The following is a 14906-nucleotide window of genomic DNA, read 5'->3' on the forward strand; positions in this document are numbered from 1 at the left end:
CAGCGGCCGGCTGTGACAAGGAATACCACTCAATCCATGATAAGAAGATTGCAGCACTGCATTGATACCAATGGTCATCACTTCGGATCCTTACGTTAATGGACGTTCATGCCACCTTTGTGACCTTCGTGGACCTTCAAAGACCTTACTGTTACACATTACTGGATTCGTCTCGATAGCCGCTATCAGAAAATAAGTACCAAACATTCCATTGAAAGAAAAGAGCTGAACATATCTCTGAAGCGACCCCACCTAGCAACAAAAAACCGTCATATTATGGCCCCCGTTGTCCCATGCAACTTTTGTTCCACAAACTTTTCAGCTGCTATCATACTTTCGGAGTTATTCTAGGTGGATAGTGACTCACCCTGTATAGAAACGCCTAAAATTTTCAAACTCGATTTTCTCGAAAACGATTAAAGGCTTCTTCTTCCTATTTAAATATGTTACATTTCTAGTCGTGTCCTACGTAATTTACCATGCCAATATGAATGAGTTCTGTGAGGGGAAGTTCGTACCGTGCATGGCAGCACTTTAATCAATTGTGATGTCATTTCTTAATATTTTATTTTGATCTGTACTCAATAAGTCATCTTACGGTGGTGGTGCGCACATAGTGACCAGTAACATCCGTCCCCTATACCCCCACCATCCTAGCCCATTCTGTGATGGTAAGCGGCATGAGATACTTTCGATAACACTTTGCACGAGCCCGAATAAGTCGCGGTCATAACTTACAGAAACTAAAACGCCTAATGAAACTAGCGAGGTTATATGATTTTAAGTAAGTCTTAAGCACGATTTTGGAATTGCGTACCCTGTTGAATTACAGAAGCTGGCACCGCTGCAGAAACCTACGATCACAAATATTAAAATTTTAAAGGTCTTTCAAGTAAAGGGAAACCTACATGAAGCCTGTTACATGGAGAATGTTTGTCATTGGGCCACGACATGGCAGCGTAGCGGAGCTGGCAATGTGAATTAACAGAGCAGAACGCGTGAGTTTTCAAAAACAATTGCTCTAAGCACGACAATATCTTTGTGTCCAGAGAAATGTAAATCTAACGTCCAGACAGCTATAATACAGGGTTATTCAATTTTTATGCAAGGAAAGTGTGACGACAATTAAAATTTATTGGTATGAGCTTTTGCGATGGATCCATACAGATGATGCTGCGTAGAGAACTGTGATGTAAGAAATATTTTGCTTCTTAAGGGTTTCGACACCTTAAAAAATTGCAGAATGACTCCTGAAAGGGTACGTCCCTAGAACATCTGATCCGACACCAGATGTAAAAGCATTCTAATGGCTTATTGTGCATGTGGATGAAATATTACGTCGGTATTTGCAAACCGCAATACAAAAGATGTGTTAAGAATGAAGACGTTCGTCACCAGCTTGGGCAAGAAAAGGTCAGTCAGCTGCTGTGGCAGGAAAGGTCAGTGTTTTGTAATTGTGGCATAATGTCACGCACTAAGAATGCGTTCATATTTGAAACTGATGGGAGTGTTGCACAACTACTGCAGTCACTAAATAAGGAGCCATCAGCTCATAAGCCAATGACTTTACCTGACGCGTTTCAGGTACAAGCCGTCATCAGATTGTCTGAATAACAGTAATACGCAGTAAATAACAGAAAATATAAGCATACCAAGAACGCACAAGAGTTTGAAGCAACAAGTATCGTCAAAAGCAAACAGCTGAAATACACAACATGAACATCTTCGTGACCAGATATATAAAGAAATTAAGTAACAAACAAATTTGTTCTGGGGTTCGAGTTCGCGAAATCCTTGATAATCTAGTACTATAATAATTAAAGCTCGTGTAAAGAATTGATTGTTGTTACCGCTTAACCTAATTCTTTTGGAAATTATATTACGGCCTCTGCTTTCCATTCCTAAGGTCTTTTAGTAATACGTTATGTACACTCCTGGAAATTGAAATAAGAACACCGTGAATTCATTGTCCCAGGAAGGGGAAACTTTATTGACACATTCCTGGGGTCAGATACATCACATGATCACACTGACAGAACCACAGGCACATAGACACAGGCAACAGAGCATGCACAATGTCGGCACTAGTACAGTGTATATCCACCTTTCGCAGCAATGCAGGCTGCTATTCTCCCATGGAGACGATCGTAGAGATGCTGGATGTAGTCCTGTGGAACGGCTTGCCATGCCATTTCCACCTGGCGCCTCAGTTGGACCAGCGTTCGTGCTGGACGTGCAGACCGCGTGAGACGACGCTTCATCCAGTCCCAAACATGCTCAATGGGAGACAGATCCGGAGATCTTGCTGGCCAGGGTAGTTGACTTACACCTTCTAGAGCACGTTGGGTGGCACGGGATACATGCCGACGTGCATTGTCTTGTTGGAACAGCAAGATCCCTTGCCGGTCTAGGAATGGTAGAACGATGGGTTCGATGACGGTTTGGATGTACCGTGCACTATTCAGTGTCCCCTCGACGATCACCAGTGGTGTACGGCCAGTGTAGGAGATCGCTCCCCACACCATGATGCCGGGTGTTGGCCCTGTGTGCCTTGGTCGTATGCAGTCCTGATTGTGGCACTCACCTGCACGGTGCCAAACACGCATACGACCATCATTGGCACCAAGGCAGAAGCGACTCTCATCGCTGAAGACGACACGTCTCCATTCGTCCCTCCATTCACGCCTGTCGCGACACCACTGGAGGCGGGCTGCACGATGTTGGGGCGTGAGCGGAAGACGGCCTAACGGCGTGCGGGACCGTAGCCCAGCTTCATGGAGACGGTTGCGAATGGTCCTCGCCGATACCCCAGGAGCAACAGTGTCCCTAATTTGCTGGGAAGTGGCGGTGCGGTCCCCTACGGCACTGCGTAGGATCCTACGGTCTTGGCGTGCATCCGTGCGTCGCTGCGGTCCGGTCCCAGGACGACGGGCACGTGCACCTTCCGCCGACCACTGGCGACAACATCGATGTACTGTGGAGACCTCACGCCCCACGTGTTGAGCAATTCGGCGGTACGTCCACCCGGCCTCCCGCATGCCCACTATACGCCCTCGCTCAAAGTCCGTCAACTGCACATACGGTTCACGTCCACGCTGTCGCGGAATGCTACCAGTGTTAAAGACTGCGATGGAGCTCCGTATGCCATGGCAAACTGGCTGACACTGACGGCGGCGGTGCACAAATGCTGCGCAGCTAGCGCCATTCGACGGCCAACATCGCGGTTCCTGGTGTGTCCGCTGTGCCGTGCGTGTGATCATTGCTTGTACAGCCCTCTCGCAGTGTCCGGAGCAAGTATGGTGGGTCTGACACACCGGTGTCAATGTGTTCTTTTTTCCATTTCCAGGAGTGTATTTTATCTATTAAGGAGTTTTAATTGTACAATCTCCCTCACCTAATTTTGCAGGGGTTTGAGCTGTTGCCCTGTCTTACGATTTCTTGTATTATTTCTATTTTATTGTGTCTTTTTAAATCGTTCTTCTAAACTGCTTTGTTTATGTTTGTGTGAAGGTTTGAATTTATGTAAGTGTTCTGGAATTTTTAATTCTCTTTATCTGTCAGTTTACATGTATATATTTTTCTGTCAAAGGTATTTTTTATGTAATGGTAAATCTCTATTACTCATTCATTTTATTATTCACACATCTTGAACTTCTGTAAATGTTTAATTTTATGTACTACATTTCTTATGGGAAAGAATAATGTTTCCTGCTTTTGTCGCTACGTAGTGCTACCCGCCGCCTTCTGGTGGCTTCAGTTATCCTCCGGGTTATCGCGTTGTAGCCAATCAGTTAGTCTGACATGGCAGCTTTGTTACATACTGTCTTTATGTATCTGATCACTATGATGTTCATGGTGTGTATTTCAGCTGTTTAATTTTGACGATACTTGTAGATCCATACGCTTGTACACTATTGGCCATTAAAATTGCTACACCACGAAAATGACGTGCTACAGACGCGAAATTTTACCGACAGGAAGAAGATGCTGTGATATGCAAATGATTAGGTTTTCAGAGAATTCACACAAGGTTAGCGCCGGTGGCGACACCTACAACGTGCTGACATGAGGAAAGTTTCCAACCGATTTCTCATACACAAACAGCGGTTGACCAGCGTTGCCTAGTGAAACGTTGTTGTGATGCCTTGTGTAAGGAGAAGAAATGCGTACCATCACGTTTCCGACTTTGATAAAGGTCGGATTGTAGCCTATCGCGATTGCGGTTTATCGTATCGCGACATTACTGCTCGCGTTGGTCGAGATCCAATGACTGTTAACAGAATATGGAATCGGTGGGTTCAGGAGGGTAATACGGAACGCCGTGCTGCATCCCAACGGCCTCGTATTACTAGATGACAGGCGCATTGACGGCACTTTGAACAGTGGAGGGTTGGGGTTGGGTTGTTTTTGGGAAGGAGACCAGACAGCGAGGTCATCGGTCTCAACGGAATAGGGAAGGACGGGGAAGGAAGTCGGCCGTGCCCTTTGAAAGGAAGCATCCCGGCATTTGCCTGGAGCGATGTAGGGAAATCACGGAAAACCTAAATCAGGATGGCCGGACGCAGGATTGAACCGTCGTCCTCCCGAATGCGAGTCCAGTGTCTAACCACTGCGCCACCTCGCTCGGTTTGAACAGTGGATGTTACATTTCAGATGTGTTACGACCCGTGGCTCTACCCTTCATTCGATCCTTCCGATACCCTACATTTCAGCAGGATATTGCACGACCGCATGTTGCAGGTCCTGTACGGGCCTTTCTGGTTACAGAAAATGTTCGACTGCTGCCCTGGACAGCACATTCTCCGGATGTCTCACCAACTGAAAACGTCTGGTCAATGGTGGCCGAGCAACTGGCTCGTCACAATACGCCAGTCACTACTCTTGATGAACTGTGGTATCGTGTTGAAGCCGCATGGGCAGCTGTACCTGTACACGCCATTCAAGCTCTGTTTGACTCAATGCCCAGGCGTATCAAGGCTGTTATTACGGCCAGAGGTGGTTGTTCTGGGTACTGATTTCTCAGGATCTATGCACGCAAATTGCCTGAAAATGTAATCACAAGTCAGTTCTAGTATACTATATATGTCCAATGAATACCTGTTTATCATCTGCATTTCTTCTTGGTGTAGCAATTTTAATGGCCAGTAGTGTATATTTTTTGTGTAGTTACATTTTATGTTATTTGCTACGTATTTCTCGTTCACAGACAATCTGATAATGGGTTCTATCCAAAATGAAACAAATAAAGTCATTGGTTTATCAGCTGGCGGTTTCTTTTTTAGTGACCAATACAGCGTTGGTGCAGAGCTTCTATTTAAACGTCACGTTCATATATTTCTGTATCCAGGCCATATTAATATTCGACTAGTTGCCAGTTGGGACCACAATCAGCTGTCCATGCTATTGTACCACTTTACAGAAGTACCAAAGGCAAATTCTTCTGAGTTGTGATTTTCCTTCGTGATAACGCAAGGTCAGATACCTAACACTGCAACACAATTCTGCGTTCTTTCGGCAGCACGACTTATCGTCTTGTGTTTGGTGCCTTAAACATGGCCCAGAAATGGTAACACTTCAACTGATATCTTGTGCTTCGTGACGTCGTAGAAGAATAGCTTGATCATCAATGATTATCCACCTTCAAGGAGGATGTAGAAAAACTAGTGCGACATTGGGAGACATGCCTGAACAATAAGATAGTTATTCGCAGGCTCTCTGAAAGCCTCATGACTATGCTTCTTAATTCCTGCAGTGTTTATTTATCAGCAAAGATCCTGTTTCACTTCAACAATCCTTGAATTTAAGTCGTTCTACATCCAGATGCTGCATTCAGTTTTCATGTAGGAAGGGAGGGGTAATTAATAATTTCAGTATGTGCCTCGCACCTTTTGTTCTCCTTACAATCACCGATTTGTTTTGTCACAGCAAGAGCCACCAAAATGTTAAAGAATTGCAGGGGGAAACTTACTTTAAAAAAATCTGAAACCCACATTCGAATATGAGTCAGCAAATGTATTTTTTCCTCGAACTCATATAAGACGTAAAGGTGAAACGATGGCAGACCCGTCGAACACGCCCACACGTACCCTCCGCACACTATAACAGCAACAACACTTACGATATTACAAAAACAAACTAAAATACGTTTCCAAGCCTGTGTTATTCTGAAATAGATCTGAAGATGACGCGCACTAGGAGCAATAAAGTAGAGAGAGAGTGAAGGAATACAAAAATAAAGAAACAGAGAAAGACCACTCCTTCATTCCACAGTGGAAAATAAGGAATGGTGTTTCTCAACTTGCTCGGGTTAGAAAATTGAAACAGTACAGAACTATTACACTTTCAACGAGTTATGTTTACAAAAACAAGGGCTACCAATAGATCACCCATCAATTGTCCACTTGCAGACATATTTCTAAAACTGAAAACTAAATATTGAAAGAAATATTACAACCAAAACAATACCAGGTTAAATATTGTTACCGTTATGTGGGTGACACCACTTGCTAGGTTAGATGAACAAAACACCCAGATAAAACAACTACACAGCTACATAAACATAATAAACCAGAAAAAAACTGGCATTCTGCGGATCGTATCTTGGAATGTCAGATCCTTAATCGGCAGGTAGGTTAGAATATTTAAAAATGGAAATGGATAGGTTAAAGTTAAATATAGTGAAAATTTGTGAAGTTCGGTGGCAGAAGGAACAACACTTCTGGTCAGGTGAACACAGGGTTATAAATACAAAATCAAATAGGGATAATATTGGCGTACGTTTAATAATGAATACAAAGTTGGAGCGCGGGTAAGCTACTACGAACAGCATAGTGAACGCCTTACTGTAGACAAAATAGAAGCCCACACCTACCACAGTAGCACAAGTTTATATGCCAATTAGCTCCTCAGATGACAAAGAGATTGAAGAAATGTATGATGAGATAAAAGAAATCATTCAGATAGTGAGGGGAGATGAAAATTTAATAGTCATGGGGACTGGAATTCGATAGTAGGAAAAGGAAAAGAAAGAAAAGTAGTAAGTGAATATGGAATGGGGGTAAGGAATGAAAGAAGAAGCCGTCTGGTAGAATTTTGCACAGAGCATAACTTAATCATAGCTAACACTTGGTTTGAGAATCATGAAAGAAGGTTGTACACATGGAAGAACCCTGGAGATACTAAAAGGAATCAGATAGATTGTATAATGGTAAGACAGAGATTTAGGAGCCAGGTTTTAAGTTGTAAGACATTTCCAGTGGCAGATGTTGACTCTGACCACAATCTATTGGTTATGAATTGTAGACTAAAACTGAAGAAACTCCAAAATAATAGGAATTTAAGGAGATGGGACCTGGATAAACTGAAAGAACCAGAGGCTGTAAAGTTTCAGAGAGAACATTAGGGAACGATTGACAATAATGGGGGAAAGAAATACAGTAGAAGAAGAATGGGCAGCATTGAGAGATGAAATAGTGAAGGCAGCACACGATCAAGTAGGTAAAAAGACGAGGCTAGTAGAAATCCTTGGCTAACAGGAGAGAGATTGAATTTAATTGATGAAAGGAGAAAATATAAAAATGCAGTAAATGAAGCAGGCAAGGAGGAATACAAACGTCTCAAAAATCAGATCGACAGGAACTGCAAAATGTCTAGGCAGTGGTGGCTAGAGGACAAAAGTAAGTATGTAGAGGCATATATCACTAGGGATAAGAGAGATAGTTCCTACAGAAAAATAAGAGAGACGCTTAGAGGAAAGAGAACCACTTGTATGAATATGAAGAACTGAGATGGAAAACCAGTCGTAAGCAAAGAAGGGAAAGCAGAAAGGTGGAAGGAGTTTATAGAGAGTCTATACAAAGGTGGTGTACTCGAGGGCAATATTATAGAAGTGGGAGAGGACGTAGATGAAAATTAAATGGGAGATATGATACTGCGTGGAGAATCTGACAGAGCACTGAAACACCTAAATAGAAACAAGGCTCTGGAAGTAGACAACGTCTCATTAAAATTACTGATAGTCTTGGGAGAGCCAGCCCTGACAAAACTCTACGATATGGTGGACAAGGTGTATGAGACAGGCAAAATTCCCTCAGATTTCAAGAAGGATATAATAATTCCAAGCCCAAAGAAATCAGATGCTGACAGGAGTGAAAATTAGAGAACTATCAGTTTAATAAGTCACGGCTGCAAAATACTTACACGAAATCTTTACAGACGAACGGAAACACTGATAGAAGCACACCTTGGGGAAGATCAGTATGGATTCCGTAGAACCGTTGAAACACGTAAGGCAATACTGTCACTACGACTATATTAGAAGATAGATTAAGGAAAGACAAAGCTACGTGTCTAGCATTGTAGACTTAGAAAGGCTTTAGACAATGTTGACTGGAAAATTCTCTTTCAGATTCTGAAGGTGGCAGGGGTCAAATACGGAGAACGAAAGGCTACTTACAATTTGTAGAGAAACCAGATGGTACTGCACCGAGGTGCATGAAAGGGAAGCAATGGTTGGGAAGGGAGTGATACAGGGTTGTAGCCTATCCCCCATGTTATTCAATCTGTGTATTAAAATAGCAGTAAAGGACACAAAAGAAAAATTTGGAGTAGGAATTGAAATCCCTGGAGAAGAAATAAAAACTTTGAGGTTGTCAGATGACAGTATAATTCTGTCAGAGACAGCAAAGGACCTGGAAGAGCAGTTGAACGGAATGGACATCAACAAAAGCAAAATAAGGATAATGGAATGTAGTCAAATTAAGTCGGGTGATGCTGAGGGAATTAGATTAGGAAATGGGACACTTAAAGTAGTAAACGAGTTTTGCTATTTGGGGAACAAAATAATTATGATGGTCGAAGTAGAGAGGACATTAAATGTAGGTTGGCAATGGGAAGGAAAGCGTTTCTGAAGAAGAGAAATTTCTTAACATCGAGTATAGATTTAAGTGTCACGAAGTCTTTTCTGAAAGTACTTGTATGGTGTGTAACCATGTGTGGAAGTGAAACATGGACGATAAATATTGTAGACACGAACAGAATAGAGGCTTTCGAAATGTGGTGCTACAGAAGAATGCTGAAGATTAACTGGATAGATCACGTAACTAATGAGGAGCTACTGAAGAGAATTAGGGAGAAGAGGAATTTGTGGCACAACTTGATTAGAAGAAGGGATCGGTTGGTAGTACATGTTCCGAGGCATCAAGGGATCACCAATTTAGTATTTGAGGGCAGCGTGGAGGGTAAAAATAGTAGAGGGAGACCAATAGATGAATATACTAAGCAGATTCAGAGGGATATAGGTTGCAGTAGGTACTTGTAGAAACTTGCACTGGATAGGGTAGCATGGAGAGCTGCATCAAACCAGTCTCTGGACTGAAGACCGCAACAACAGTAAACCTTACAATGAAATTCACCTTTGAGAAAAAAGTAGACAGTTATATTTCCTTGACATGACCGTACATGAACTGCAAACATCATTTTGTTTTGTTCAGGAAACCCAGCGTCACAAGTTCAACCGTTCACAACCAATCCAATCACGCAGTGATACACAGATAGAAGTCTGAGAGACGTTCTACACAGGCTCAACAAAACACTGAACAGACTCAGTTATACACAGGAACTAATCACAAAACATGCAAAACACAATAGCCAGAGATAAATGGAACAACGCCCAAATAATAAACTGAACAACAAAGAGGACGAATTTCAAGAAGATCAAACCACGGATAAATTACGAGCCATAATCAAGATCCAGGTAAATCAACATATGACAAACACAGAGAACACAGGGAACCAGGAACATCTTGCAAAAATTGCAGCATGGCACATACTAAAATATAAACATACACAACGTGAGGAACATTCCGAAGAAACCTGGACCACAAATATAGTTACACTCAAAGAATACAGCACAGAAAAATCTAAACACTAAGAAAACATCCACAGACAGAATCTAAGCTGGAATATATCAGTTAAGCTGTAGTCCATGCCAGTTTTTGTAAGTCAAGCATGTAAAAATTTAAAAACAAAATATTCTGAGCCTCACTCCAATTTTTCAGTTCGTTTCATACAAGAAAACCATCACCCACTCAACAAAAGATACACAGAAAAAGGAACAGTCTCTATCAAAACCTCACAATTGAGGAGAACTACCACAGACAAAAAGCAGTGATACCAGAAAAGAAAGTATTAATCGAAAATTCAACACCATACAACGAAACACCGTTTTCGAGTCTCATTCAAGTATACGAAGTCACATCGCCATATAAAACACGTCAGTCATCCTCGAATAACCAGAAACATATTCTTCTCTAATCGCTCCTCCCTTTCTCTCGCCCCGCCCTCCTCTCTCTCTCTCTCTCTCTCTCTCTCTCTCTCTCTCTCTCTCACACACACACACACACACACATCATTTAAGTTCTTCCTCAAGTGACACACACAGCATTGTTTTCACCAAACTTTAAAAATTTGCGCCACACCAATCGAAAACAGAACGAAGAACAAGTGAGTGGCGACAATAACATAGTGCATCTCTATGAATATGGCGACATAAGTATTTAATCAGATACCATGTTTTGTAAAATACGAGTGAAAACAGCCGCGAGTGAAACATAAAGAAGGTATGGAAAAAAAGTGTACAAAATCGCAAAAGAAAACCCGCGAGAGATGCACAGCTGACGAAAGTCAGTAAGTACAGTAACGTACACTGTCAGTACTCACGAAGACGTATTTTCATAAAAAAGCCAATTTCAATACGATTGCTTTGCAGATGACATACTATCAAAATGATAAAAGGAATAAAGTAAATCATTTTCACAAGCAATGTAGTTTTAGGTGAGCAATCTGAACAAATTAAACAAAATGCATGGGTTATTGTTGTAGGTCTAAAATAGAAAAACACCCATGAACTTTGTGTGATATTTTACAGAAACAAATTGAGACCCACAGAAGATGAGACACGGGTGTCGAAACACATCTTCGTACGTAGAAAAAGAGATAAATTTTGTGTATTAATTGGTTATACAAAAGTAACCTTTAATTGTGAAAAGGGTAAATAACTTACCGAAATGTTTGATACAGCACTGAATGCAGTATCTCTCCAAGTCTTATTACTGCCTAACAATGTTAGTTCCCGACGTTCCCACTAGGTGACATTCGCGACTGAGTTATTACAAAAGTCATAATGGAATCGTATAACAGTGAAAGTGTGCCCAGTGTTGTTTATGGTTTGGTGAATCCAAATCCTCTAATACTGTTCGGAGACAGTTCAGGACTAAATATCGCTAGCCAATACCTCAAAGACAAATTATTATTAACTAATACAGTTGTTTCATCGAAATTGGCTGTGTATCACATGGGAAACCAAGACTGGGTCGGCAAGCAGTCTCTGACGTAGCAAGTGAATAAGTTCTGCACTGTTACAAAATGAAGCCAAATTGAACCTTTGCAAAACTGGAAGATGTACTTCATTCAGTGCTAAATCAAACATATCTGTAAGTTGTTTACCTTTTATCGATTAAAGGTTACTTTTGTGTAACTAATTTATAAACAGCCTGCACATTGTGTTTTGCATAATTAATAAAACCTTTAGTTCACTGCCTATTAACATTTTTATTAATAACGCAAATTATTATAGTTGTGATTATTAAGAAATATTTTTGGAATGTGTTTTTTCTGATCAGAGGTAAGAAAGGGCCTGAACGCCTTAATCTCTTTAGGCTAAATAAGCAATAAATAAATGAATGAATAAACTGCCTGGATCCTCTCTACTTTTTCTTGATTTTGGAGAACTGAAGACAGAGTCAACGTAAGCAGCATAAAGGTTCAGTAATCAAGTTTCTCATTGAAATTTGCACACTTTTAATTAGTCGCAGTTATGTCATCATCCCTTGTACTTACCGGCACCTCGCTGTCATTCTCGTGCGATGGCTGGTCTGAAGGGGGTGGCTTATCCTGGCTCATTTCCAGAGAGTTAACAGTTCAGACGTCTTCTCTGCAACAGATGTTCGACGTTTAGTCCAAACAGGCGTTTAGACTGTTATCGAATATGGTCAGACTCAGCAAGGTAAAAATCAAGTTACAAGACTACTGAAACTCGATGTTTCAGATCAATGACAAGCTTCAGCAAAGGAGTGAGAACTCTGACTCTCAGAAGAGCATCTTGTAAAATCTCTACATACACTTTCTTCTTCGGGTAGTTGCTTAATATCTTATTGTTTTTAACTTACTATTCAAACTTTAAAAGGTTTCTCAGTTTCGTAGTTCATATGTGTTCAATATTTTCCATTTCCTAAGTCTCATTAGGATTCAGCGCTCTTTAGTTCAACCAGAATCTTTACCATGAGTAGGAGAATGTTCAATGTCACTACATATTTTTATTTAGGAAAGCTTTCTTCGCCATACACCAATATTATGTCCCGAATGAAATGGTGAAATTGTTAATATTGACAACATAAACGTTTTCCAGGTGTAAAACAGATAATGTTGCAAAACAGCTGTCACAGAACTCACATTTTATCCACAGTTGCAGGGACCTGGCTCTGGTTGTACTAATGGATGGTGGGCGTGCTTTGGGAACGAGCTGCGTTCACATAACCGTCTGCTTAAACAGATTTAGGTTTCTCCGTGCTTTACCTAAGTCGCGTAAGACCGATACAATCCTGATTCCTTCGGTTTCTTATTCCTGTAGAAAGATGTGAATGAACACCTCATTCGGCAGTGATTCATTATTTTGAAATTATCATTTCCCTATGAGCTACCTTTCATACTAATGCATACACATCGGCGGTTGGCCGTACTTATAAAGTTTACTTCGTCAACGAACTGCAGGTCATGACCAAACTTGTGGCTGTGTCAGTTAATATAGATTAGCTTGGAACGTAGATAATGATAAAGTACGTATTTAAAACCTGACTGATATTTGCGATACAGACGTGAAGGTCAACACCCTGCAGGACGAACATTAAAACTCATTTGCTTCTGCCTGCGCGATTCCGTCTGAATGTCTTAGAGGTTTTCAGTATTTGACACCTTCTGCATGAAGTGTTTACCTAACGTGAACCGTGTTATTCACATCGGATTTTTCTGTGCTTTTTAAAATTGCCTTGTTTTATCTTGACTGCAAGTGGACTACATTTTGTGGCGGAAGATTTCACAGCTGTCCATTTTAATGAAAGTTAATTAAACCCAGTCACAGTTTCACGGTATAAATGACTGACGTTAAGTAATTTATGACGCACAGGTGAGACTGTGATAATCAGCTTTTCTTGACGGCGTTTTCGATATGTATGTCGGGTAAATTCTAAGCGTTTATTATCTGCAGAGCTTTTATACAATAGTCTGAGCATTAATTCTTCTTAAGTGATCTGTAGAGTAGGCATCTCGTATTCGTTACATTCGAGAGTCCCCTTCCGTTACTCATTCAACGTTTTTTAGCTTTATGTTCCGAGAATCTTTAATGATACCTTATTTCTAAAAAATGGTTCAAATGGCTCTGAGCACTATGGGACTTAACATCTATGGTCATCAGAACTTAGAACTACCTAAACCTAACCAACCCAAGGAAATCACACAACACCCAGTCATCACGAGGCAGAGAAAATCCCTGACCCAGTCGGGAATCGAACCCGGGAACCCGGGCACGGGAAGTGAGAACGCTACCGCACGACCACGAGCTGCGGACCCACGAGCTGCGGACCCTTATTTCATACTCCCTTTCTATTACTGAATGACAATCTACACTGACCGAAAAAAAAAATCACGACACCAGCAAGGAACTGGCTACATAAACGTAAGTTCGTTGGTGTGTTTGTAGAAGGTCATGTTACTCAAGTATCACGCCTGTCGCATAAGCAGGGCGCTAGTAGAAAACGAGGTCGGGTAATAGGGCTATAAGAAATTGGATGTTCTTCTGTTGTACTGTAGGAAGACTTGGCGGAAATGTAGCCACTGTGTTTGGTTGCTGGGAGCGATAGTCACGGGAATGTAGGTTGCAAATGGACTCGATTCCGGACGGCCACGTGACATTACCGGAAGGCGTACGGCTCTGGTGCATCGTACTGCATCTGAAACAGCAATTTGGGCAACAGGTGCATCGTACTGCATCTGAAACAGCAATTTGGGCAACAGTTGGCACCAAAGCGACGCAGCGAACCGGTACAAGTCGATCACTTCAAGGACCACTCCGAGCCAGAAGGCATGTAGCATACATTCTACTGACCGTAGCCTATCGCCATTTGCCACTTCAGTGGTGTCTACCGAGAGTGGCCGGATTGGAGGTGTATCGTGTTTTATGGGAAAAGCTGGGTCTGCTTTGGTGCCAATGATGACTTTGTGTTGGTTAGAATGGGATTAGGTGAGAGCCTGGAACCAGTTTGTCTGCATACTAGACACACTGGACCTATTCCTGGAGTTATGGTCTGGGGCGCTATTTCGTATGATAGCAAGAGCACTCTCGTGGTATTTCCACGCACCCTGACTGCAAATTTCGACGTCAATCTGGTGATTCGACTTGCTGTGCTGCCATTCATGAACAGCATTTCAGGGGGTGTTTTCCAACATGATAATGCTCGTCCACATACCGCTGTTCTTTGCAGAGTGTCGACATGTTGCCTCGGGCTGCGCGATCACCAGATCTGTCAGCATACGAGAACATATGGGACATTATCGGACGACAATTCCAGTGTTATCCACAACTAGCATTACCCGTCCGTGTATTGACCGAGAAAGTGCACCAGGCATGGAACTCCACCACTCAAAGTGCCATCCAGTACCTATGCAAAATAATGAAAGCACTTCTGCGTGCTTGCTTTCAACATTCTGACGGCTACACCGGTTATTACTGTACCAGAATATTACATTTACAATGGCTTATCTCGAGCTTAGTTTAGACAAAAAGAGAATAGAAG

At 41.8% G+C, this 14906-nt stretch overlaps 1 protein-coding gene across 1 annotated transcript in view; it reads right to left on the bottom strand.

Moving 5' to 3' along the window:
* The window catches only part of LOC124613513 (proton-coupled amino acid transporter-like protein CG1139), a 102398-nt gene extending 90392 nt beyond the window's left edge, over positions 1-12006 (bottom strand). The window contains exon 1 of the mRNA XM_047142223.1: positions 11899-12006. Within this exon, the coding sequence (XP_046998179.1) occupies positions 11899-11961 (63 nt within the window). The 5' untranslated portion in view covers positions 11962-12006. The remainder of the gene's footprint in view (positions 1-11898) is intronic.
* Between the last annotated feature and the right edge of the window lie 2900 nt (positions 12007-14906).

This window comes from Schistocerca americana, chromosome 4 (assembly GCF_021461395.2).
Source record: "Schistocerca americana isolate TAMUIC-IGC-003095 chromosome 4, iqSchAmer2.1, whole genome shotgun sequence".
NCBI lineage: Eukaryota > Metazoa > Arthropoda > Insecta > Orthoptera > Acrididae > Schistocerca > Schistocerca americana.